Source organism: Rhinolophus hipposideros, assembly GCF_964194185.1.
Source record: "Rhinolophus hipposideros genome assembly, chromosome: 11".
In the NCBI taxonomy this organism is placed as follows: domain Eukaryota; kingdom Metazoa; phylum Chordata; class Mammalia; order Chiroptera; family Rhinolophidae; genus Rhinolophus; species Rhinolophus hipposideros.
In genome coordinates, this window is record NC_138057.1 from 31,663,231 (window position 1) to 31,687,306 (window position 24,076).

General features: G+C 37.2%; 1 protein-coding gene across 4 annotated transcripts in view; it reads left to right on the forward strand.

Annotated features, from left to right (window-relative positions):
• The window catches only part of SPATA6L (spermatogenesis associated 6 like), a 59,524-nt gene that overhangs the window by 10,903 nt on the left and 24,545 nt on the right, over positions 1 to 24,076 (forward strand). For 3 of the 4 annotated variants that reach the window (XM_081067166.1, XM_081067167.1, XM_081067169.1), the window contains 4 exons: positions 153 to 290; positions 3,392 to 3,440; positions 6,613 to 6,654; positions 20,635 to 20,759. In XM_081067166.1, the coding sequence (XP_080923292.1) occupies positions 153 to 290; positions 3,392 to 3,440; positions 6,613 to 6,654; positions 20,635 to 20,759 (354 nt within the window). Of the gene's footprint in view, positions 1 to 152; positions 291 to 3,391; positions 3,441 to 4,779; positions 4,884 to 6,612; positions 6,655 to 20,634; positions 20,760 to 24,076 lie in introns of those variants that run through there. The other variant, XM_081067168.1, reaches the window with a different exon arrangement.

Below are 24,076 nucleotides of genomic sequence, written 5' to 3' on the forward strand. Positions count from 1 at the left end.
CCAATTAGTGGAAGAAGGAGAAGGGAGGGTGTTTGGGGAGGTACAGGTGAGGGGGGGAAATTTGACATTGTCTATTAACCAATAGGGAAAATAGAGCCCCATTTAGAAAACAAAACAAATTTCTCTCTCTCTCTTTCAACCTTGTTTTTAAGATTTCTTGCCCAGGGGTGTTCCTTCCAGACAAGCAAGATGTGTACCTCGGAGTTTACCTCCTGAATCAGTACCAGGAGACAGACTGCTTTCCCTCAGTGTTCCCTATTATGATTCAGCAGAGAATGAGATTTGAAAAGGTGATCTTGACTTTTTCACTGCTAAGTAGAGAAATTTAAATTTTGCTGTGTGAAGATTTAATGGTTCTTATAATGAGCACAATTTTAATAGAGTTATTTTGTAAGTTTCCTTTAAAACAATTACTTGAAGGTACCTCAGCACAGTTCAAAACCATATTTAGAGGACTTGCTTTTGTAGCCCAGGTCTGAGCCAAGTTCTGTCAACCTAGTGCTAAATACCTTGGTCTGATGTTTTCTATTCTGGGAACTCCCATGGTGGTTTCTTAACTGGAGCAGGGAGAGCATTTTCTGAATGTTCTTGGAGGTGTTAGAGGCAGCTGCATTACATTTATGACAGGGATTATCAAACTAGCAGACCTTAGAAACAAATTATCTTAGACTCCGAAAAATCATGAAAAACTATAACCAAATTAGTTAAATCCTGTAACAAAATAAGGCTCTGCAGATTTACTGAGTTTTCTTTGTTATACCTGGTTTATTTAGCTACAGTACTAAAACTAGATTTCATTCCAATGAATATGATCATGATATAAATAGTCAAAACATTACCATCCTTCTTCCCACTTTAGAATATTAATTTCATTACTACCCAATTACTGACAATTCTTTTGAAGTTTTTGTTTTGGAATTTGGAGATGGAATCAGTCTGATTCTTTGAACCTTGATAAGTGATGACTTTGCCCCAGACAATATCGCTGAGGTGGTTCTTTTGGGGAGGGGATGAGTATGGGAAGTCTCCCCAGTAACACCTATCATTTTTAAAGGTGTGGATAGTTGTGCCCAGAAAATGTTTCCACCTGAAAATGGGAGAGGAAGTAGGATTGATTTTCTAGGGGGCTAGAGCTGCATGTAATATTTTTATAAATCACAGTTTGTTAACTTAGCTAAAGTCTACCAAGCTTGTTGGAAAAGAAACGAGAGGAATAAATGGAACATACAGTCAGAATCCAAAGGAGACTGCTTCTACCATTTAGATGTTGGTAGTGGTAAAAAGAGGTTGGTAAAAAATCCAGTCTATTTTCCCCCTAAGAATTTCCTTATTAGTTTCGTCAATTTTAAATTTGCTCTGTAGAAAATTAAAAATATATATTTTTATAAGAAGCCCAAGTATACAAAATCATAGAAGCACAGAATGATAAATCTGTAAGTGACCTTGGAGGTCATCTGGTCCAAACTCCTTGGCTTGTAGAACAGGACAGCGAACCTCAGTCACATTCTAGATGCCACTACTGCTCTGTTGCAAAGCTTTGCATTTGAGATTATTAATCAAACATGTCATGGACCATTTTTCATTTTATACTCTAGTGAAATTATATGCTTTATTTTAAATTTTGAAAATTGCCTTCTTGTGTGAGCTGTTTGAGTTCACATTCCAACTTTCTTCCAGTTGGCTCCAGCTTTGTTGTATCTGTTCCATTCTCTAGCTGCAAATACTTGCAGCAAATAGTGAAAAACATTTTCCCCTTGGACCTTCTGTGTAATTCAGAATTGAATGATCTAAAGCATTTAGGTAAATAAGAAATCACTCGTGAAGAATGTATGAGCCATTGTGTTTTAACAGTTCATGCTGGTCACTTACTCCCCAAAATCATACTTGAGAAAATCCTCAAACGTGGATGAAGTGAAGGGATGCAATTACTGAAATAGTTTAGGGGAAAAAAAATCACCCACATTTGTTTGATACATTCGAGTCAGTAAGACAGAAATTACAGGGAACAGTCTCCATTTTTGTAGTTAAAATAGACCTGGCTTTGGGTCAAGAGCAGATTTTAACCATTCTTAAGTTTAAACACCATTTAAATCAGAACTTTAATGCCTGAAATCAAACTCTGCTGAAATTTTTTTGTTTTTTACAGAGTTCTAGAATTCAGGAAGAAGGATGTAGTATTTTATTTCAGTCCTATTCCAGGCCCTTTTTATCTCAAGGACAAAATTTGCAGATTTGACAATGGTTATATAGGTATCACAATGTATTTCTTGTGCTTCCTGATACAGTTAAAACTTATGAGTCTCTCTCTCTAGTTATTTTTGAATTCTGTGGAAGTATAGCTACTAGCACTTAGCTTTTCTTTTGTGTTTCGCATATGAGGTCGGACAATTAAGTTTGCGAACTTGTTGCAGTACTGTTGCTAACCTTTTTTGATATCAGAGGGATTATTCATTATGAATTTGTACTAACTGGACAAGCAGTTAACGAGGTTTACTATTTGGAAGTGCTGAAAAGGCTGCATGAAAAAGTTAGACAACCTTAACTTCTCGCCAACAATTCATGGCTCTTGCATCACGACAATGCACCAGCTCACACGGCACTGTCTGTGAGGGAGTTTTTAGCCAGTAAACAAATAACTGTATTGGAACATCCTCCCTACTCACCTGATCTGGCCCCCAATGACTTCTTTCTTTACCAGAAGATAAAGGGAATATTGAAAGGAAGACATTTTGATGACATTCAGGACATCAAGGGTAATAAGCCGACTGCTCTGATGGCCATTCCAGAAAAAGAGTTCCAAAATTGCTTTGAAGGGTGGAGTAGGCTCTGTCATCTGTGCATAGCTTCCCAAGGGGAGTACTTCGAAGGTGATCGTAGTGATATTCTGCAATGAGGTATGTAGCACTTTTTAAAGGATGAGTTCGTGAACTTAATTGTCTGACCTCGTAGATAGAATTTTTATTTATGCTCCTCTTTAGGACAACCAATTCCTTGGCAAGAGAAGTCATTCATTCAGTTAACAACATTTTATGAGTATTTGTCGTACGCAGATTGTTTTTCTAGGTACTCAAAACTTTTTGAGGTTGATGCCAGATGTACTTTTAGCAACAAACTGTAGGGCCAGGTCAAGTTGATGACGTTTTGAGGATGTGGTAGATTGAACTCAGATTTTTCCTTGCACTTGGTATTGTTTTGTTAATCCTCATTCATTTATTCTATAGTCATTTATTAAATTTTTACCCACATACCTGTTAAAGGTATTGCTGTTGAATCCTGAGACATATGGTTGGATTTGATATGTGTTAATTATTTGGAAGAATATAATCTGCAGTTTCTATACATATATATTAATAAAACTTTGAAAATTTGCTTTCCCCATTTTTTTCTGCAGTTATTTGAAAATGCAATCGATCCTGGAGTTGTAGCAGACATTTTAGAAAGTAGGTACTCTTCAAGAAAGAGAGAGAGATTATTGTGTGTATGTAATTCACAGATATAAAATTCTTTTATTATATTTTCTAAGTTGTGATACTTCCATGTTTGATCCATGATTATATTTCAGAGAATCTGTAAAATTTGAATCATGTTTTTGTTTCAATTGCAAACCCTTTTCTAGATATAGATGGGATATACTGGATGATACCATTCTGTTTGTTTATATTTTACAATTAAATGGTTTTTGTATATTCAGACTTGTGTAACTATCACCATAATCAATTTTAGAACGTTTTCATCTCCACAGAAAGAAACACTATACCATTCTTCCTCCTCCATCCCATCCCTAGGCAACCACTAGTCTTCCTGTCCCTAGATTTGCTTATTCTGGATATTTCATACAAATGGAATTATGTAATATGTGGTCCTTTGTGATTGGCTTCTTTCACTTAGCAAAATGTTTTCAAGGTGCATCCTTGCTGTGGCATGTGTCACTATTTAATTTCTTTTTATGGTCAAATAATGTTCCATTGTATGGATATATCATATATCATTTATCCATTCATCAGTTGATGGACATTTGGATTGTTTTCACTTTGGGGCTATGATGAATAATGTTGCTATGAATATTTATGTACAAGTTCTTTTGTGGACATATGTTTTCATTTTCTTGGGTATAATACCTAGAAGTGGAATTGCTGGGTCATATGGTTAACTCTTTTTAATCTTTTCAGGATCTCCCAGACTGTTTACCAAAATAGCTGCATTATTTTACATTCCACCAGCAATATATGATGGTTCCATTTCTCCGTGTTCTGGCTAACACTTGTTATTATCTGACAAGTGTTATCTGACCTTTTGATTGGTAGCCATCCTTATGGGCATGAAGTGGTATCTCATTGTGGTTTTGATTTGTACTTCGCTGATAGTAGTGATATGGAACTTTTTTTTTCATTTGGTTATTGGCAATTTGTATATCTTATTTGGAGAAATGTCTATTCAGCTTTTGCCTATATTTTATTTTATTTTTTATTTTGCCTATATTTTAATTGGGTGTCTTTTTATTATTGAGTTGTAAGTTCTTTATATATTATACATACAAGTCCCATATCAGATGTATGATTGACAAATATTTTCTCCCGTTCTTTGAATTATCTTTTTACTTTTTCGATGTTGTTCTTTAGAATACAAAAGTTTTTAATTTTGATGAATTCTATTTTATTTGTTTTTCTTTTGTTACTTGTGCTTTTAATGTTATAATTAAGAAACCATTGCCTAATTCGAGTCACAAGGTTTATGTCTGTGTTTTCTTGTAAGAGTTTTATAGTTTTAGGTCTTACATTTAAGTCTATGATACACATTGAGTTGATTTTGTAAATGGCATGAGGTAGAGGTCTAGCTTCATTCTTTTGCATCTGGATATCCAGTCATCTCAACATCATTTGAAGGTAAGAGTATTTTTCCCCCATTGAATAGTCTTGGCACCTCTGTTGAAAATCAATTGCCTATAAATGTGAGGGTTTATTTTTGGGCTCTCAATTCTATTGCATTGATCCATATATCTATCATGACAATACCACACAATCTTGATTATTGTAGCTTTGTAGTAAATTATGAAATCAGGAAGGGTGAGTTCTCCAACTTAGTTCTTTTTCGAGACCACTTTTGCTGGGTGGGTTCCCTTGGTTTTCCATATGAATTTAGGACCAGCTTGTCAGTTTCTGCAAAGAAGCCAGGATGTTGTTGGGGGTTGCATTGAACCTGTCAATCAACTTGGGGAGTATTGCCATCTTAACAATATTAAGTCTTCTAATCTGTGAACATGGTATGTGGTGGGAATTAATTGAATGTAAGGAATTTAGAGTCTGAAACAAATTGTTTAACATTACTATTGGGGTGATGATTGGCAAGGATAAATTTCTTCCTCCCTCTTGGAAAACCTAAATTATAGGCTGTCTTAGCTTTTAAGTTTCTTGGTATTTAAAATTCTGTCCTCGGCATTTATATGTTATTTTCATAAGTCTACAAAGGAAGGATTTTACTTTTATTATGTATTTTTCTAGTTTTTTGAGATATAATTGACATATAACATTGTGTGAGTTTAATGTGTACAATGTGTTGATTTGATACACTTATACTCGTATATTGTAAAATGATTACCACCATAGATGTTAGCTAATACCTCCATCACATCACATGATTATCATTTCTTTTTGTGGTGAGAACATTTAAGATGTATTGTCTTAGCAACTTTCAAGTACAATTGACCCTTGAATAACACTGGGTTTGGGGCATCAATCCCCCCACAGAGTCAAAAATCTGGGATAACTTTTGACTCTAGAGTTTTCCCTTTGCATCAGAGGACACAACCAAGTGTGGGTAGAAAATGGTATTTTCGATCTGTGCTTATGGTTGGGAAATCACAACTGGGAATGTGAAAATACTGTTTTTCATCCATGGTTGGTTGAATCTGTGGATGCAGAACCCTTAGATACCATGGGCTGACTGTATTTATTGAAAAAAATCCATGTATAAGTAGACCCATGCAATTCAAACCTATGTTGTTCAAGGGTCAGCTATATATAATACAGTATTATTAACTATAATCACCACTACTGTCTAATTTTAGATGTTTTCACTTTTAGCATTTTGTGGGAATTATCTTTGATTTTTTTTTTATTGTTACACATTTATGTTTTAAATTACTTTTAAGATTTAAATTTTATTCTTGTCTTTGTAGACATTATACATGGGCTCACTATTTCTAAATATGTTTTGAACTCAGGAAATATAAAAAAATGTTAATTTTATGTCTCACATAGCCATATGATACTATTTTAAGCAAGAGAAACTTTTATAGGTTAATGGATAGCAACTGTGTTTCAAGTTTTTTAAATGAAAAGTTTATTGTTATCTAAGTGATTCATGATGATAGTTTTAAGAGAGAAAATATTGCATTGGTTTTGTCAGTATTTTTCAGGGGATGAAATGCTACTTTTATAGCACAATTGCACCATGCCCTCCATTTACTGGGTGTAGAAATACCTGAGTCATTGTTGGTATGGCACTTATTATTAATAATGGAAATGGGGATGTTATAGCAGTTTCAAACTTAGCAATTAATGGAAAACTCTGGCAATTTTCTAAAGTGTTATAATCTCATGTTTTCTTTTTTAGGCTTCCTAACCAGGTTGGAATTAATACAGCTAGTATCTCCAGGTAAAGTGCCACTAAATGCATTTATAAATTAGCTTACTTTGAATCTAAAAGGATTTTGGCACGACAGAATGAAAACTGTCATTTAAAAGTTGTGCTTTATATAAACTCCCTTTTTTTCTCCCACTAGTCTGTTAATTTTGTCCACTTTTAGAAGAGGAACTTTATGGGTTTGGTGGTTCTTTGACTTTCCATTTTTTATAACTTTATCTAATTATCATATAATTTTTTCAGTGCCGACTCAGCTTCTTTCAAATTTTTGCCTTTGACTATGTTCTCATTTGTGGGGTGTGTGTGTAAAACCCAAAGCCATATTGTCTGTTAGATGCTAGAACAGAGTTGGCAAACTTTGGCCTCCAGGCCAAATCCAGTTGCACTGTTTTTGTATGGCTCATGAGCTAAATCTCTACACTTTAAAAAATTGAGATTTAATTCATATACTATAAAATTCACCATTTTCTTTTTTTTTAAATTAAAGTTTATGAGGTGACAATTGTGGTAAAGTTACATAGATTTCAGGTGTACAATTCTATAATATATCATCTATATATATCACATTGTGTGTTCACCACCCAGAGTCAGTTCTCTTTCCATCACATATATTTCATCCCAAAATTAACCATTTTCAAGTGTACAATTCTGTTATTTTAGTATGTTCAGAAAGCTGTGCAACTATGACCACTATCTAATTCCAGAACATTTTTATTACCTGGAAAGAGACCCCATTAGCAGTCCCTCCTCATTCCGTCTTCCCCACAGACCCTGGCCACCACTAATCTACTTTCTGTTTCTATTGATTTGCCTCTTCTGGATATTTAATATAAATGCAATCAGACAATATGTGACCTTTTATGTCTGGCTTCTTTCACTTAGTATGTTTCGAGGTTCATCCATGTTATAGCATGTATCACTACTTCATTCCTTTCTATGGCTGAATGATATTCATTTATATGGATATACCACCATTTGCTAATCCATTCATCAGTTGATGGACATGGGGTTGCTCCTGCCTTTTGGATATTATGAATAATATTGCTATCAACATTCATGTGCAAGTTGCTAGATGAATATATGTTTTCAGTTCTCTTGTGTATATACCTAGGAGTGGAACTGTTGGGTAACTCTGTGTTTAAGTTTTTAAGGAATTGCCAAACTGTCTTCAGTTCATATGTTTTTCAGTAGTTGGAAAAAAATTTTTTAAAGTGGATATTTAGTGATGTGAAAATTATATGAAATTCAAATTTTATTCTCCATAAAGTTTTATTGGAACATAGTCATGTTCAATGAGGCATCGTTGCTTTCATGCCTCATTGACAGAGTTGAGTAGTTGTGACCATACTCAAAGCCTAAAATGTTTACTATCTGGCCCTTTACAGAAAACTTTTGTGACCCCTGTGCTAGAATTATGGATTTTTAAGAGGAAACTGTTCTGTGGTGCTTTTGCTTTATAGTACTCTATTTCTCCGAAAATAAGACCTAGCCGGACAATCAGCTCTAATGTGTCTTTTGGAGCAAAAATTAATATAAGACCCGGTCTTATATATTATATTATATTATATTATTATATTGTATTGTATTGTATTGTATTATATAAGACCTCGCCTTATATTATAGTAAAATAAGACCGAGTCTTATATTAATTTTTGCTCCAAAAGATGCATTAGAGCTGGTTGTCCGGCTGGGTCTGATTTTTAAGAGGTGTGTGTGTGTGTGTGTGTGTGTGTGTGTGTGTGTAAGAGAGAGACAGAGAGAGAATGTATCTAAAACTCAGAAACATTTCTAATTCTCTTCTCATCTTTGCTATTATACATTTTTGTCTTCTCCCTTCCATAAATGAAAATATCTTCACAGTTTTACCTTGTTGTAAAAAGCATCCCCAAATGATGAGAGAACCTTTATTTATATTTTGGTGAACATGTTTCTTGATATTTTCCTGTGGCTAGAAGAACACATAGATATAGAATTTTTATATAAATAGTATCACATACATTTTCTTCTACTATTAGCTTCCCCCATTCTAGGTCACTGTTGTCATTTCTAAAAGCACATTTCCGCATCATCATTATTTTTTTTTAATTAAAGTTTATTGGGTTGACAATGGTTAGTAAAGTTACCATTAGGTTTACCAATAGGTTTCAGGTGTGCAATTCTGTAATACATCATCTATATATCACGTTGTATGTTCACTCAGAGTCAGTTCTTCCATCACCATATTTTGGATCCCTTTTACCCTCATCTACCACCTCCCTGCCCCCTTATCCTTTGGTGACCACTAAACTATTGTCTGTGTCTATGAGTTTTTGTTTATTTGTTTGTCTTGTTCCTTTGTTGTTTTCAGTTTTATATCCCACACATCAGTGAAATAATATGGTTCTTGACTTTTTCTACCTGCCCTATTTTGCTTAGCATAATAATCTCAAGGTCCATCCATGTTGTCACAAATGGCACATCATTATTTTTAATAGCTATAAAGAATTTCATTAATTTACTTATGTTTTTATGGGTCTATAAACAGTATGTATATAATATTTTGGGTTTTTGTTTTTCACTCTACATTGTTACTTCTTTGTCATTTTCTTTTCTTTTTCCCCCCTCAGTGAGATTATTTTTATTTAAAGAAAAGTGAAACAAATTTGTACCCTTAACATTATCAACCCTTTAAAAAACAGTCAATCTCTTTCATCAAGAAAGATGAAGTTAAAGAAAATAAGGAAGGCACTAAGTTAGCTATCTTGGGTATTGGTATTCCTGACATGTGTGGTGGGTCAGGTTCCTGACCTGTCCCTTACTGTGGGTGTCCAGAGTAAAGAAAAAGTCTGAGAGGAGAAGAGAAGGAATATGAGAGCAAACTACAAATGAGGGAACTATCGGCCTCAGTCACAAAGCTCATGACACCACTTTCAGAATCCAGGAACACCCCCACGTGGCCTACAGGCCACTCTACACAGTGAGGTAACAATGGGGAGGAGGTAAAGAGACTGCACCAATTGTCCTCTTGGACACACAAAAGTAGAAACATTCCCCCCGCGCCAAGTACCACGTCATCCCTCCTTCATTACAAAATCCAGTGACGCGGTTGCAACAGCTCGCCACATCCGCCTCTCGGTAATGTTGGCCAGAGAGGAATGTCTGGTCTTCCCAGGCAAGAAAATGTCTTGTTGGGGTCTTGGCCACATCAGGAGGATCAAGACTAAAGAGCAGACTCCTCAGGTCTTCAAAGAGGGGGATGTGACCAGTGACTCTTTCATGATCCAAGGAAATCTGCCCTCGGAGTCGGCTGAGCTTGTCTATCCGTCCAGCAAAGGGCCACGAACTGAGCTTCATGCGGGGCCACAGGTTGCGGCATGTGCAGCTGCACTGACTCTCTCCTTTTCCATAGGTTTTCAAAATGCTGGAGCAGTTCCGTGTCTGGCTTACGGCACATTTCCATGAGTTCCTCATATACTCCTCTTAGGTGTGTCTCCTTTAGACACATTCTGTCTTTACTTCCTTCAGTTGTTGAAAAATCTCTTTGCTTTCCTTTTCTAATCTCTCTAAATAACATTTCTCTTCTATGTAGAACAGTAGATTCACCTTTTGATATTCAGTACGAATCATTGTCTTCCATAGAGTCACATTATCCTCCCACATTTTGATTTTGCTGGTCTCTCTGTTTAGATTTCTTTGATTATTCTTGTGTCTTTTTCCACATTCACGTCACTTGCTCCAGGAGCCTTTGCCAGTATTCCTCAGTGACCCAGTCAGTGGAGCAAAGCCTGTGAGCCACGTGCTCCTTAGACTTACGGTAGAGCACACAGAGCAGGCCCTTGATAACCTCACAGAAGAAGTTCTTTGTCTGCACGTGTACCTCACATGTCTGTTCTGCACAGTTCGGTAGGTGGTGGTGTCTTGCCCGCCTGGCAAGGACTGTCCATGGCTTCAAAACAGTGTTGGTTTTAAAGTTCATTTGAGGTGATGTTTCTCTGCATGCAGGGCAGCTAGGAGCATGTGGGGCTTCCTCCCAGGAGATACAGAAACAAGGCAAACAAAAGCCAGCCCACAGCCTGTGGTGACAGGGTCTATGCAATAAGTCTTGCATATAAAGCAGGTGAATTCATTCTGGATGATGTTGGAATCCATGTTTCTGTGGGTAATGTTAATGGATTTTCCCATTCTTGTTTAATAACTGATTTGTTCAATTAAGTTCAAAGATTAGGTGCTCACTTCCTGGTAGCAGTCAACTTCAGAGGTCTCCACCGCACAGTCAGCTCCGGAGGGTCCTGGAGTAGAATTTCTTTGTCATTTTCAATAGCTATGTATTTTTCCATAGTGTTATAAGTATCCTTAAATTGATATTGTTGAGCATAGACTTTCTTTGTCTCAAATCTTTATAAAATTATTTTTTCTTCTTGGTACGGTTTCACATAATAAAAGTATAAGATTGAACTGTGTCTTGTAACCTGGGAGTAAACTGATCCACACCAGGTTTCCACTACTTTGGCTGCATCCAGCAGTGTATAGCCTGTCCGTTCTGCATATTGTAGTTAGATGCTGGATAATTATTTGGATTCATTTGTTTACAAAATGTGTAATAATTTTTAAAAAATATATCTTACATTCTTTATGGCCCTTTCTTTTTCGATATCAGTTGTGACCACTTTAAATTCTTACATTTTTCCATTTTCCCACGTTATGATTTGTTTTCTTCCTTTTCTTCTGTATCATATGACTGTCAGTGTCCTTTGATTGCATGTGGAGTAATGTCTGGATGTTAACATTGCATTTTGGTATAATTCTGGATATTTTTACCAATGTTTCCCATCAGTTATGATTGAGACATATGTCTCCTATTTTGATATTTTATTGTGTGAACTTTTCTTTTTCTTAAGAAAGCATAGGAGAGGGATAGTGAGCCTGGCAGATGTCTCAGCTAAAGCAGCGGTGGCTGTAGAGGCTTGTATGAGTATCATAGCCCAGTCCACTGTGGCTGTCCCTGGAGCATGACAAGGCCCCAGTGGAGTGGACCCAGGACCTATGTTCTTTCTTCTGTCTCTCGATGCATTGGCAGAAACAGGCTCTGAAAACAGGTAAGAACCCCATTGTCCTTGGATCTAGGGACAGACACTCTTGTGTATGTCATTACTTTCTTAAGTAGGCATAACAGAGGGAAGATCAGAGATGTCTCCTACCTGCTTTCCAGACATTCTTACTGAATTTTTTTGAGCCTAAAAGTGACAGGCTAAAATCAGGGCATTGAGGCTTTTTTCCCGTAAGTTTTTTTTCTTTCCTTATTTGACCCAATTTTATGTTTAAACATAAATTACTGCTAATGGGCAAGTTATATTTTAGTATGCTAGTAAAATGGAAGCAAGCCCATTTTGGTTGTATTTAATTTTACATGAATTAAAATTATTACCCAATACCTAAATATTCTCACTATAAAATTTTTAATTAACACAAAATTTTATAAAATAAGCCCAAAACACATTCATCAACAACCCCTGACATAATTAGTATTAATAATTTGTTGAGTATCTTTTTAGACCTTTTAAGATATATTTGGTATATATAATGTATTTAGTGTATTCAACCAACCCTAAAATACATACATATATATGTACATACACACATATGTGCACACATATGTATATACTAAATATATCTAGTATTTAATATATGTATATTTAGTATTATGTTTTGGTTGAATATACATATTCTGCAATTTGCTTTTTAGAACTTATTGTATCTTAGACTGCCATATGTTTTTCACATGATCAGAAATCCACCTGTGAGAAAGTATCAAGAATAGTTTTAAACTACGATGATTAATTTTTTTGTTTTGTTTTTAGGGAAATAAGATTTATTGTGATACTGTATTAAGTGCATTACAAAAATGTAAATATGTGTTAAGGTACACTCATTGTGCTCACTAAGGTTTTTTTTTTTTTTTTTTTAATTGGGGAATATTGAGGAACAGTGTGTTTCTCCAGGGCCCATCAGCTCCAAGTGGTTGTCCTTCAATTTAGTTGTGGAGGGTGAAGCTTAGCTCCAAGTCCAGTCGTTGTTTTCAATCTTTAGTTGCAGGGGGTGTAGCCCACCATCCCATGCGGGAATTGAACTGGCAACCTTGTTGTTGAGAGCTCACGCTCTAACCAACTGAGCCATCCAGTCACCTGTCTGGCAGCTCAGCTGCAGCTCATTCTCTTCACTCTAGTTGAGGGCGCAGCTCACTGGCCCATGTGGGACTCGAACCCAGCAACCCTATTGTTCAGCGCTCATGCTCTAACCAACTGAGCTGTCCGGCAGCCCCACTGAGTTTTTAATTCTATTGAAAACCCTATCAAGACTGTTTGGCACCATTTCTTTTTATAAATCTATTCCTTTACAGCAGAGCTCTTTTGATTCCATATCTTCTCAGTGTTCAAATATTAACAGTGATTGTTTTTTTCTATTTTTAAAATTTTTATTAAACTATAGCTAACATACAATATTATGTTAATTTCAGGTGTACACCATAGTTATTCAACATTTATATACCTAAAGAAGTGATCACCATAAATCCAGCAACCATCTGACTCCATACCATGCTATCACAGTATTATTGACTATATTCCCTGTGCTTTACTGTACATCCCCATGACTGTTTTGTAACTCCAAATTTATGCTCTTAATGCCTTTACTTTTTCACCCTGCTACCCCAACCCCCTATCATCTATCACCCCAATAAATCTAGTACCCATCTGACTCCATATAGTTATTACAATATTATTGATTATATTCCTTATGCTCTACCCTACATCCCCATGACTACTTTGTAATAACCAAGTTGTACTTCTTAATCCCATCTCCTTTTTCACCCATCCCCAATCCCCCTCCCATCTGGCAACCATCAAAATGTTCTGTGTATGAGTTTGTTTCTGTTTTGTTTGTTCATTTATTTTGTTCTTTAGATTTTACATATAAGCAAAGTCACATTGCATCTGTCTCTCTCTGACACACTCCACTCAGCACAATACCCTCCAGATCTATCCACGCTGCCACAGATGGCAAGAACCCATTCCCTTCCATGGCCGAGGAATATTCCATTGTATATATGTACCACCTCCTCTTTATTCATTCATCTGTTGACGGACATCCAGGCTGCCTCCACATCTTGGCTATTGTAAACAATGCTGCAATGTACGTATGTCCCTTCAAAGTAGCATTTTGGGTTTCTTCAGATAAATACCCTGAAGTGGGATTACTAGGTCCTTCTTTGTCTCTTGTTATGGCCTTTGTTTTAAAGTCTGTTTTGTCTGGTATAAGTATTGCTACTTCAGTTTTGTGTTTTTTTTGTTTTGTTTTCATTTTCATGAAATATCTTTTTCCATCCCTTTACTTTCATCTCTTTACTGTGTGTGTCTTTAGATCTGAAGTGAGTCTCTTGTAGGCAGCATATGTAAGGATCTGGTTTTCTTATTCATTCAGCTACCCTGTCTTTTGATTGGAACATTTAATCAACTTACATTGAAAGTAATTGTTAATAGATACATAGTTATTGCCAAATATTACTCATATTTTTTATCTTTTCCCCCCTTTATCTTAAAGAATTCCGTGTAATATTTCTTGTAATACTGGTCTGGTGTTGATTAACTCCTTTAGCTTTTCCTTGTTTGGGAAGGTCTTTATGTTTTTTTTTTTTTTTATTCTAAATGATAGCTTTGCTGGTAGAGTATTCTTGGTTGTAGGTCCTCACCTTTCATCACTTTGAATATTTTCTGCCAATATCTTGTGGCCTGCAAATTTTCTGGTGAGAAATCAGCTGACCAGTCTTATGAGAGCTCCTTTGCAGGTAGCTAACTGCTTTTCTCTTGCTGCTTTTGAGATTCTCTGTCTATCTTTAATCTTTGGCATTTTAACTATGATGTATCTTGGTGTGTGCCTGTATGGGTTCACCTTGTTTGGGACTGCACTTTCTGGGCTTGTGTGTCTATTTCCTTCGCCAGGTTAGGGAAGTTTTCTGTCACTATTTCTTCAAATAGGTTTTCAATTCTTTGCTCTCTCTCTTCTCCTTCTGGTACCCCTATAATGCAAATGTTAGTATGCTTGATGTTGTCCCAGAGGTATCTTAAACTATCCTAAATTTTTTGAATTCTTTTCTTTCTTCTTTCTGTGTTTTTTTTTTTTTTTAATTCTTTTCTTTTTGTTGTTCTGTTTGGGTGTTTTCTGCTACCTTATCTTCCAAATCGCTGATTCGATTCTCTGCTTCATCTAATATACTATTGATTCCCTTTAAGGTATTGTTTATTTCAGTTATAGTATTCATTTCTGACTGGTTCTTTTTTATGTTTCCTGTCTCTTTGTTGAAGTTCTCTCTGAGATCATTGAACATCCTTATAAGCAGTGTTTGAAACTCTAAATCTGATAGATTGCTTGTCTCCATTTTCTTTATTTCTTTTTCTGGAGCTTTGTTCTGTTCTTTGATTTGGACTATGTTTATTTATCTCTTCATTTTGCCTGCTTACCTGTATTTGTTTCTATGTATTAGGTAGAGCTGCTGTGTCTCCTGGTATTAATAGAGTGGCATTATTTGGTAAGTGTCCATTGGGGCCCAGTGGTGCAGTCTCCCTGATGCTTCAGGTGTATCCCGTGTGTGAGTTGCATGTGCCCTCCTACTGAAGTCAAGCCTTGGTTGCTGTTTGCATGTCAGTGGGAGAGATTGACTAGCAGGCTGATTGATTTTGAAGACTGGCAGTAACTACAATGGAGGAGCTGATGAGCAGAGGCTGACCCTACAGAGCAGGATTTGTTTTAGCAGGACTCTAGTGCCTACCCAGTCTGCCCTTTGGGTGTGTCTTTGGTGGCGATTGTTGGGTGGTGCTCTGGTGTGGTCTGAAAGTGGCCACCAGCTGTGTTGGTTCTTGGGCCTCTCAGGAGGGGCTCTGTTGTAGACCAAGGTCACCTACTGCCTTTGCCCCTGCCTGAGGCCACTTGGTATGAGTCGCAAAGTAACCTATAGATGGTTTCCCCTTGCAGGCTGGCCTTGCAGGTGCCTGGGAGAGGCTAAGCTGCAAACTGAGGCTGGTTGCTGCTAGTGCCATGCTTGAGGGTGCTTAGTAAGAGGTACGAGTTATACAGAGGCCAGGTGCTGCTTTTTAGGAATTGTGAAAGACTTTGGGAAAGTCCACAGCATGAGCGATGATGGGCCATTTGTATGGAAAAGCCACTGGAAGGGGCTTTGGTGGGCCTGCAAGTTGGGTGGATTGGAGTCTCAGAATCACCAGGGCAGGGTGAATGGTGTTAGCCAGGTTGATGGAGACTCAGATATGGTGCCTGCCTAAGTCTGCATACGTGGAGGGCTGCCTAAGTCTGCCTGCCGAAGTGTGGAGGGCTCAATATAGAAACAATGGCTTCTGCCAGCACTTCTGTCTGGGAGAAAGCCACCCCTCCAGCCCTCGTCTAGGAGCCAGACAATTCAGTTCCTCCCTGTAAGTCCTTGGCACCTTTGGAGCTGCTTTCCCAGTGCTGAATCTCAGAGTGAGTGACTCTGTTAGCGAGTAAGTCCATGTGTGGGCCCTTCAAGAGGAATGCCTGGGACTCTAGCCTCTCTCTGTCTCACCCAGAGACAAACGGCTGGTTTTTACAGCCAGAAGTTATGGGGACTTCTCTTCATCACTGGAACCCTGGATTAGAGAGCCTGGTGTGGGGCTGGGAATTCTGACTCCTCCTGGGGGGATGTCCACAGCCAAGCTATCTCTCCTGATTTTTAATGGTCACACAGGAGTGTGGAATCAGCTTGTTCTGCATCTCTACCCCTCCTACCAGCCTTGAGCTGGCTTCTTCTGTATGATCTTAGTTGTAGGACTTCAGTTCAGCTAGACTTCAGGTGCTTCTCAATGGTAGTTGTTCTGTAGTTTAGTTGTAATTTTGATGTGGTCATAAGAGGTTATAAGCACAGCATTTACCTCCTCTGCCATCTTGACTGGTGATTAGAGAATATTGAAGCTGGGTGTACTATGGTCCTGAGAATATTGAAGCTGCCAATGCTATGGTCCTGGTTATAACTCAAAAGTTAATCAGATACAAAATGGAGGCTTGATTGTATACTTGCTTTCCTTTTGTCTACAGTCCTTCAGTTTCAGATTGTAATTAAATTTGAATTGCTCAAAATAACCATTTCACTCAGTTTCAGATGCTTTATAGATTGATTTATTAATTTGCCCAACATATGTTTATTAAGGGTGTATGTGCCCCACATATGTTTATGTGCCATTTCCTGGTATCGCACAGTTGGCACCACTCTCAGAGTGGCAGTGGTGAACCCTCCTAATTTGTTAGTCCTGATACTAGATAATTAAGTAAAAGCAATTTCCTTAAAGTCTCATGTGGACTGCACTGTGTGATCACATGGGACACATTTAGATTCTCAGGGGCCAGTTCTTTACTGGCTGAATTGTTACCTTTTCATTTTGCTGTATGTATATTTATTGTTTCATATTTTTCACATCGCTTTTAAACACCATTATTATAGTCAAAAGACATGTTATGACAGTTAAATTAATGATATAAACACCTCAGAAGCAGCTTCACTGCTAAAGAATGAAGGCGTCCAATTATTTGGTTTAGAAGCAATAGATTCCTCAGATTTTTCAGTTAACAAAGATGGGAAAAAGCAAATGGACACAGGGGGGCAGCATAATCCTGGTTGACAGTGAGCTTGATGTTTTCTTTTTACTGACCTCTTAAATACAAACCTCTACTTTCGTGCATGCCGTGTATATTCAGTCCAGCTGTAAAAATGCTATTTTAGTAGGCACCCATTCCCTGAATCAGAGCTTGATTTTATAGTTCGTTGTGATGTTTACGAGACATCAGCAAGGAAAACTTCTGCCTCAGATGATCTGGCTTTGAATTCCTACTTTGCTGTGTGGCATCATGACAAATGTCTTCAACTCTTAGAGCCTCAGTTTCCTTGTTGGCAAAGAGGGAGTCAGATGAGACTCTATATTGGGAAGCAAGCTGTCAATTCCGATATGCTCTGTAATGTTAGTTATTTCTCGAACTAATATTGTTATTAAAATTATTGTCTGTTGGCTCATTTGTTTCCTTTGGGGAGGAGGAATTGTTCATTAATGGCATTAGTGATGTCCCCGTGTGTGCATTAGCCTATTAAGAACACGGAGTTCTTTCAGACATTTCACTTGGCTTATGAGAATTGCTCAGTCTGTGTATATGTTTGTTTATTAGTTAGAACCTAGGCTCTTGTAACATCCCTTTGGTGTGTGACCTTCTCAGATGGGGTGGCTCTTTGGATCTCTAGAAAATGACCAAACCAGAGAGACAGAATTGAGAAGTTTCACAGCTTTCTATTTTTCTTACACTGTTTATCTCTTTTTCTCCCTGTGATTCCTAAGAGGGTGGATGAGCCTGCCTTCAGTTCTCTGAGCTCTTATTTGCATCTTAAATTCTTCCTAAATACAGGAATAGTAATTTGGTGGGTATCATTTTTGGATAGATGAACTGGCTAAAAACATATGAAAAGAAAAAGGGAACTGGCTGAAAACATATGAAAAGAAAAAGGGAAATCTCAGTGTGCAAAGGGGTTTGTTCCCACAAGGAACAAAGGATTGAAAACACATGATATTCATAGAGACCAGAGTAGTTCTGGGACCACTGCTGGGCTGGTATCATGGAGCAATCATGGTAATGGCAGGTCGTGTCAGGTACTGTGCTGTGCACTTCACATGGGTTTGTCATCTGTCCTCACAAGAGTCCTAAGGGGCAGGTACTATTATGAGTTTTACATTTTCCTCAAGAGGAAGCTGAAGTTAAGGCATTTCCGTAATTTGCTCCAAGTCACATAGCTGGTAAATTGGTGAAGAAGGGATTTAAACCCAGCTCAGTCTGATGTCTGAACCTGGAACCTGAGTTCTTAACCACTGTATTGTAGGGTTTAGTAGAAAGTTGTATTTTGCTGCTAGTAATGGGTGAGGAAGTTGTCATATCAGTTCCATTTTCAGGCTGCACTTCTGAGACCTCTGAATGGAGGAAGTCTCTCGGCCAACAAAAGCGGGGAGGTCATGCCCATCATAGAGAGCAGGTGAAAGGCACAATCTATTGTATTTATAGCATCACAGTGTGTGGAGACTAGATTTGAGTGTGGGAAGAATGGAAGCAGGGTGACCACCTAGGAGGTTATAGTAGCAGTCCAAGAGCGAGGTGGTGTTGGCTGAGAGCAGGGTGGTAGCTGTAAAGATGGAGAGGAGGGGAGTTTTTAGATTTATTCTGGAGATAGAGTCAAGAGGACTTGCTAATGGATTGAGGTAAGGAGTGAAAGAATAGAATCAAAGATAAATCCTAGATTTTTGGCTTGGGCAACTGGTACTGGTGTCTCTGATGGGCATGTAGGGGAGAGGTTACTTGTGGGGAAGAAATCAAAAGTTCTATTTTGGACCTATTATCTTGGATATACTATAAGACATTTTAAGGTGAAACTTGAAAGATTAATAAGATCTCAACAGGATGGGAAGGAAGAGGACATTTGGGAAGGAATAGCCTAAGCTGAGGATGTACACAGCAGAGGAGAGAATGATACATCATTAGTTTACTGTGTCTAGAGAATGTCTGAGAGGGGAAGAGTAGAAAGAAATGATATTATGATGAAAAATATGGAATACATTCTTTTTACACTTTTATCATTATTAGAACTCAAACATTCATAGTAGGTGGATTAAGTAGGAAGAAATTAATCCATTATATTACATGATATCAGGTCAGTTATTCTCTCCAGTTGATGTATGATGTACCAAAAATATACCCTCATCAGAATTCTTCTCACAAATAAAATGGCAGCCACCAAACAGTAAAGTTAACCTCATCCACTACGTTACTTTTTTGGCGGTGCTCTGTACAGGGACCGGTATTCTGTACAGGGACATGCTCAGTCCAAACCACTTGGGTAGCAACTGCCATGCAGAGAATGAGGTCTCAGATAGATGGCAGCTTCTCCATGCTTTAGCTCAGTGATTCTCAATCCTGTTAGGCCAAGATCTTCTTTTAGTAATGAGTATTTTGTAGCATACTTTTTACCATACTGAAAAAATATTCATCGTAGTTAATAGAACCAACTTACACAAATCACAGTTATTCAACTGTAATATAAAGGAGAAATAAAAGGAATATGATATCAATATGTAATTGTTGAGCATAATGAAGTATTTAGATATGACATGATTTTCAAAATGCCCAAAGGGTCTCAGTAAAGATCCAAACAAAGCAAAGTACATTTTTCCCTCAATTAACGTGGTACCCATGTTCGTGAAAATTTAGTGTATTTTAAAATTGTGCAAAAAAGTGCTTTGTGTTTATATGTAACAGTTAGATTGCAGGCTCAGATAGTTATAAAATGGTTTCTCGCTGGAAGACTGTCTGGGAGGGTGTTAGAAAGTTGTGTAGGAGTGACTTGAGCATTGCAGGACACTTTAGCACCTTTGGCTCCCATTCTCTGGGCCATTGGGACACTGACATCCCTACATTACAGAACACACTGATCCCCAGTCTTCACTGTGACCTTTGTGTGAACAGGGCACTGTCTGCCTTGTTCCTGTTCTATCCTTAGGACCTGGCCCACGGTATGTCCTTAGAAAACATGTGTTGAAGGAAAGAAGGGATGGATGGATGGATGGATGGATGGATGGATGGATGGATGGATGGATGGATGGATTGACAGATGAGTGGGTGAATGGATGGAAAGAGATTTTCCTCTTTGTTCTGCTTTGTACAGTGTTTCGATAGTGTTTCTTTTCTTTTATGATTTGGGAAGGCTTTCAAAAATTATGCATGAGATAAAAGCTTGTAGAAGTCATCTGTCTCTTGAATAACAGGTACTGCAATCAACATGTGTGTGTTTATCTGTGTGTCATTTATGCCATCACCTGTCTAAGCTTTTATTTTGTTAAACTCAGGGATGTAGGTACATCATTTCAGTATGTAAATCTACTTATGCCTTTTCTTCTTCCTTTCTAGTGTGGGTAGAGTTGGCCTACTATGAAGAAAACACACGGGATTTTCTTTTCCCTGAGCCCAAGCTGACACCTTCACACCCTGGGATGTATAGGGAGGTGCTCATGAAAACGGCTGCAGGTTTCCCAGTAAGTGATCATGCCCAGCTTGCTTTCTGTTGGGAGAGAAATTCTTGGGACATGAGCATTTTATTCCTGATATTGCTTGCTCTTGGGAAAATCACTTCATCTTGGTTCATATTCCTGTTACTCTGTTTTGCAGTCATGTTTGGATGCTCCACTCAAAATACCAAATTATACTGACTCCCATTATTGATCTGAGAAGTGGGAGTCTTACCTTATTTGGCTAAATCATTGCCGTATCCACACTGTCACATAGTTATAAAAAGGATGCTTTTAAAAAATATCCTCTTAATGCAGATTAACTGAAAGATTTAATATCAGTTTTGTTAATCATAGCTATTGTTTTAGTAATAATAACAGTAAAATAGAGTGGTAATAATAATAATGCTACCTCTCATTTATCTTGCACTTTCAGTTTTTCGTATGGTATCTTATTTTTCTCATAACAATTCTCAAGCCAGCCAAGGCAGATAATATGATCTCCACTAAACGGAGGGGAAACTGACAGAAGTGTCACAGACTGACACTATTGAAAGATCTTAAAAAACAGCAGTTATGCAGTTGATAATCTGTTTGGGGAGAATAATCTGAACCCAAATTCAAAATATTCACTTTGATGTTATCTGTGATGATTTCTGACTCTGCAGCAACTCTGACAATTTTCTTGACTTTTATGTCACTTGGATGGCCTCCATTTTAAGGGCCACATGTTTGTGAATTATAAAATATGTATTTAATACTCAATTTCTGTTACTGAATCACTATTTTTATAATTTAATAAAATGTTATTGTCTGTTTTGTTGAGCCTACTGTGTATAATATATAATATGCAGATCCCCTGTTTCTATGACATTTATGATGGTAGAATTCTAGTTCTAATACTTCAAACAGCAAACATTCATCCAAAATTGTCCTAATCACCAAAACTTTAAGCCCTCCTTTATCTTTGGGGGTTTGGTGAAAATCACTGATACCACATTTTTTTCTTAGAGATATTCTTTGTGAATCACTTGCATCCATCGTACCCGTGAGATGCTTGCCTTTATTATTTTGAATTATTGAGTTGTTACTCTTTAGAAGCTAAAAGGGGATAAAACTGGTGAGAATCAGATGGGGAATATACTTTATATTAACTTCGGTTTGCCTGACTTTTTTTTATTAAAGAAAAGCCATTTATAAACATTGGGCTGGTATCCAGCTAACTTTCAAGACAAGGAGAAACACACCTTTTTATATTTTTTCTAAATGTTATCTCTGTTTAACTGTATGGGCATAAGTAGGAAGAAGCACCCATAGGAACTTGGGTTTATAGTTATTCATAAATGCAGGTAATCATTAGGGAAAGGCCTTTAACACTGTGGGGAAAGACCATCATGCATTAGAGGTAAAGTATCAATTCTTTCAATGAAGTTAATGAAATATAGTTTAAACAATTTATAAAAAGATAGAGGAGCTCGGTTTCTCTCAAGTGGCCCCTAAAGCAATAATAAAACCGATTGCTGGAGTTTTAATAATAGCCGACATTCATTGCGTGCTCACTAGGTGCCAGCCATTTTCCTGAGTTCGTTACGTGGATTATCTTGTTCAGTTCTCCTTAACACTGCAAGGTGGCTACTATTCTTTTCCCCATTTTATGGATGGGGAAGTTGGCATAGGGAGTTTAAGAAATGTACTCAGAGTCACATAGCTGGTGAGCGATGGAGCAAGGATTCTCCTGTTGGCCTGTTGGACTTCAGTGTTTGCACTCTTCGTCACTGCTCAATGCTCATTCTCGCATGTTTATTTCAGCCCAATTTCCAATTTCTTTTCATTCATATCATAGGACAGGAGAATGAATTTTACGTACAGGTCAGGCAAATCATTTACTTTATTTATTTTCTCTTAACTCATTATTTCACCAAGAATTTGATGTATTTCTTCCACTAAAATGTGACTTTTTCTTTGTATTTCCATATTTTATTTTAATCACTTGATACCCTAACAGCGATCTCCCATCCCCTTTTTTTCCTGCCGAGGTCAAGAATTTTCCTTTTTCTTTTTTTATAATCTGTTTTCTTGTTAGGTGAAGACTGAATTTAAGGTAAGCAGAAAGAATAGTATTTTTTTAATCTCTACTTTTAGTTAATTTAATTTTTTCTTTAGTGCAGTGATTCTAGAAAAATCCTAGTGTTAAATCCATTTATCGACCTAACCACCACCATCATCATCCCATTGTTAGGGAGATTGGACAAGACAGAGCCTGTAAATTTTAGCTCTAAACTATTGATGCTGTTATGAAAAAGAAAACACATTCCTCCTTACTGTCTGTAAATCATTGCCAGGAGTGGAGGTTATATGAGGTGAATAAGAATGTGTTACAGAATGTAGATTCCTTACTGATAGGGACCCCCTTCTCCTCTCTAGGTAAAATGGATCAGGGATTTGAATATCAATTAAGCAGCTGCATGGATAATGGCTAAATATGGACTCTGATTGTCTGGGTTCAATCCCAGTTTTGTCACTCAATGACTGTGACTAAAGGTAAATTACTTAATCTCTGTGTACCTTAGTTTTCTCATCTGTAAAATGGTATTTCCCTTGTAGGGTTATTGTGAAGGTTAATTGAGGTAATATATGTATGAGGTCTGACAATTACGTTCTCGAACTTGTTGCAACAATGTTGCTAACCATTTTTTTAAAAAAGTTAAAATTTATTGGGGGGACAATTGTTAGTAAAATTATACAGGTTTCAGGTGTACAATTCTATAATACATTATCTATGTATCACATTGTGTGTTCGCCACCCAGAGTCAGTTCTCTTTCCATCACCATATATTTGATCCCCTTTACCCTCATTTACCACCCCCGCCCCCATACCTTCGGGTAACCACTAAACTATTGTCTGTGTTTATGAGTTTTTGTTTCTTCATTTGTTTGTCTTGTTCCTTTGTTGTTTTCAGTTTTATGTCCCACATATGAGTGAAATCATATGGTTCTCGACTTTTTCTACCTGACTTATTTTATTTAGCACAATAATCTCAAGATCCATCCATGTTGTCACTAATGGCATTATTTCATCTTTTCTTATGGCAGAATTATGTATATATACCACATCTTCTTTATCCAATCATGTATAGAATTACCATATGACCCAGCAGTCCCTCTCCTAGGTATCTACCCAAAAAATCTGAAAACATTTATCCGTAAAGATATATGTGCTCCTGTGTTCATTGCAGCTTTATTTACGGTGGCCAACACATGGAAACAACCAAAGTGTCCTTCGATAGATTGTTGCTAACCTTTTTTGATATCAGAGGAATTATTCATTATGAACTTGTACCAAC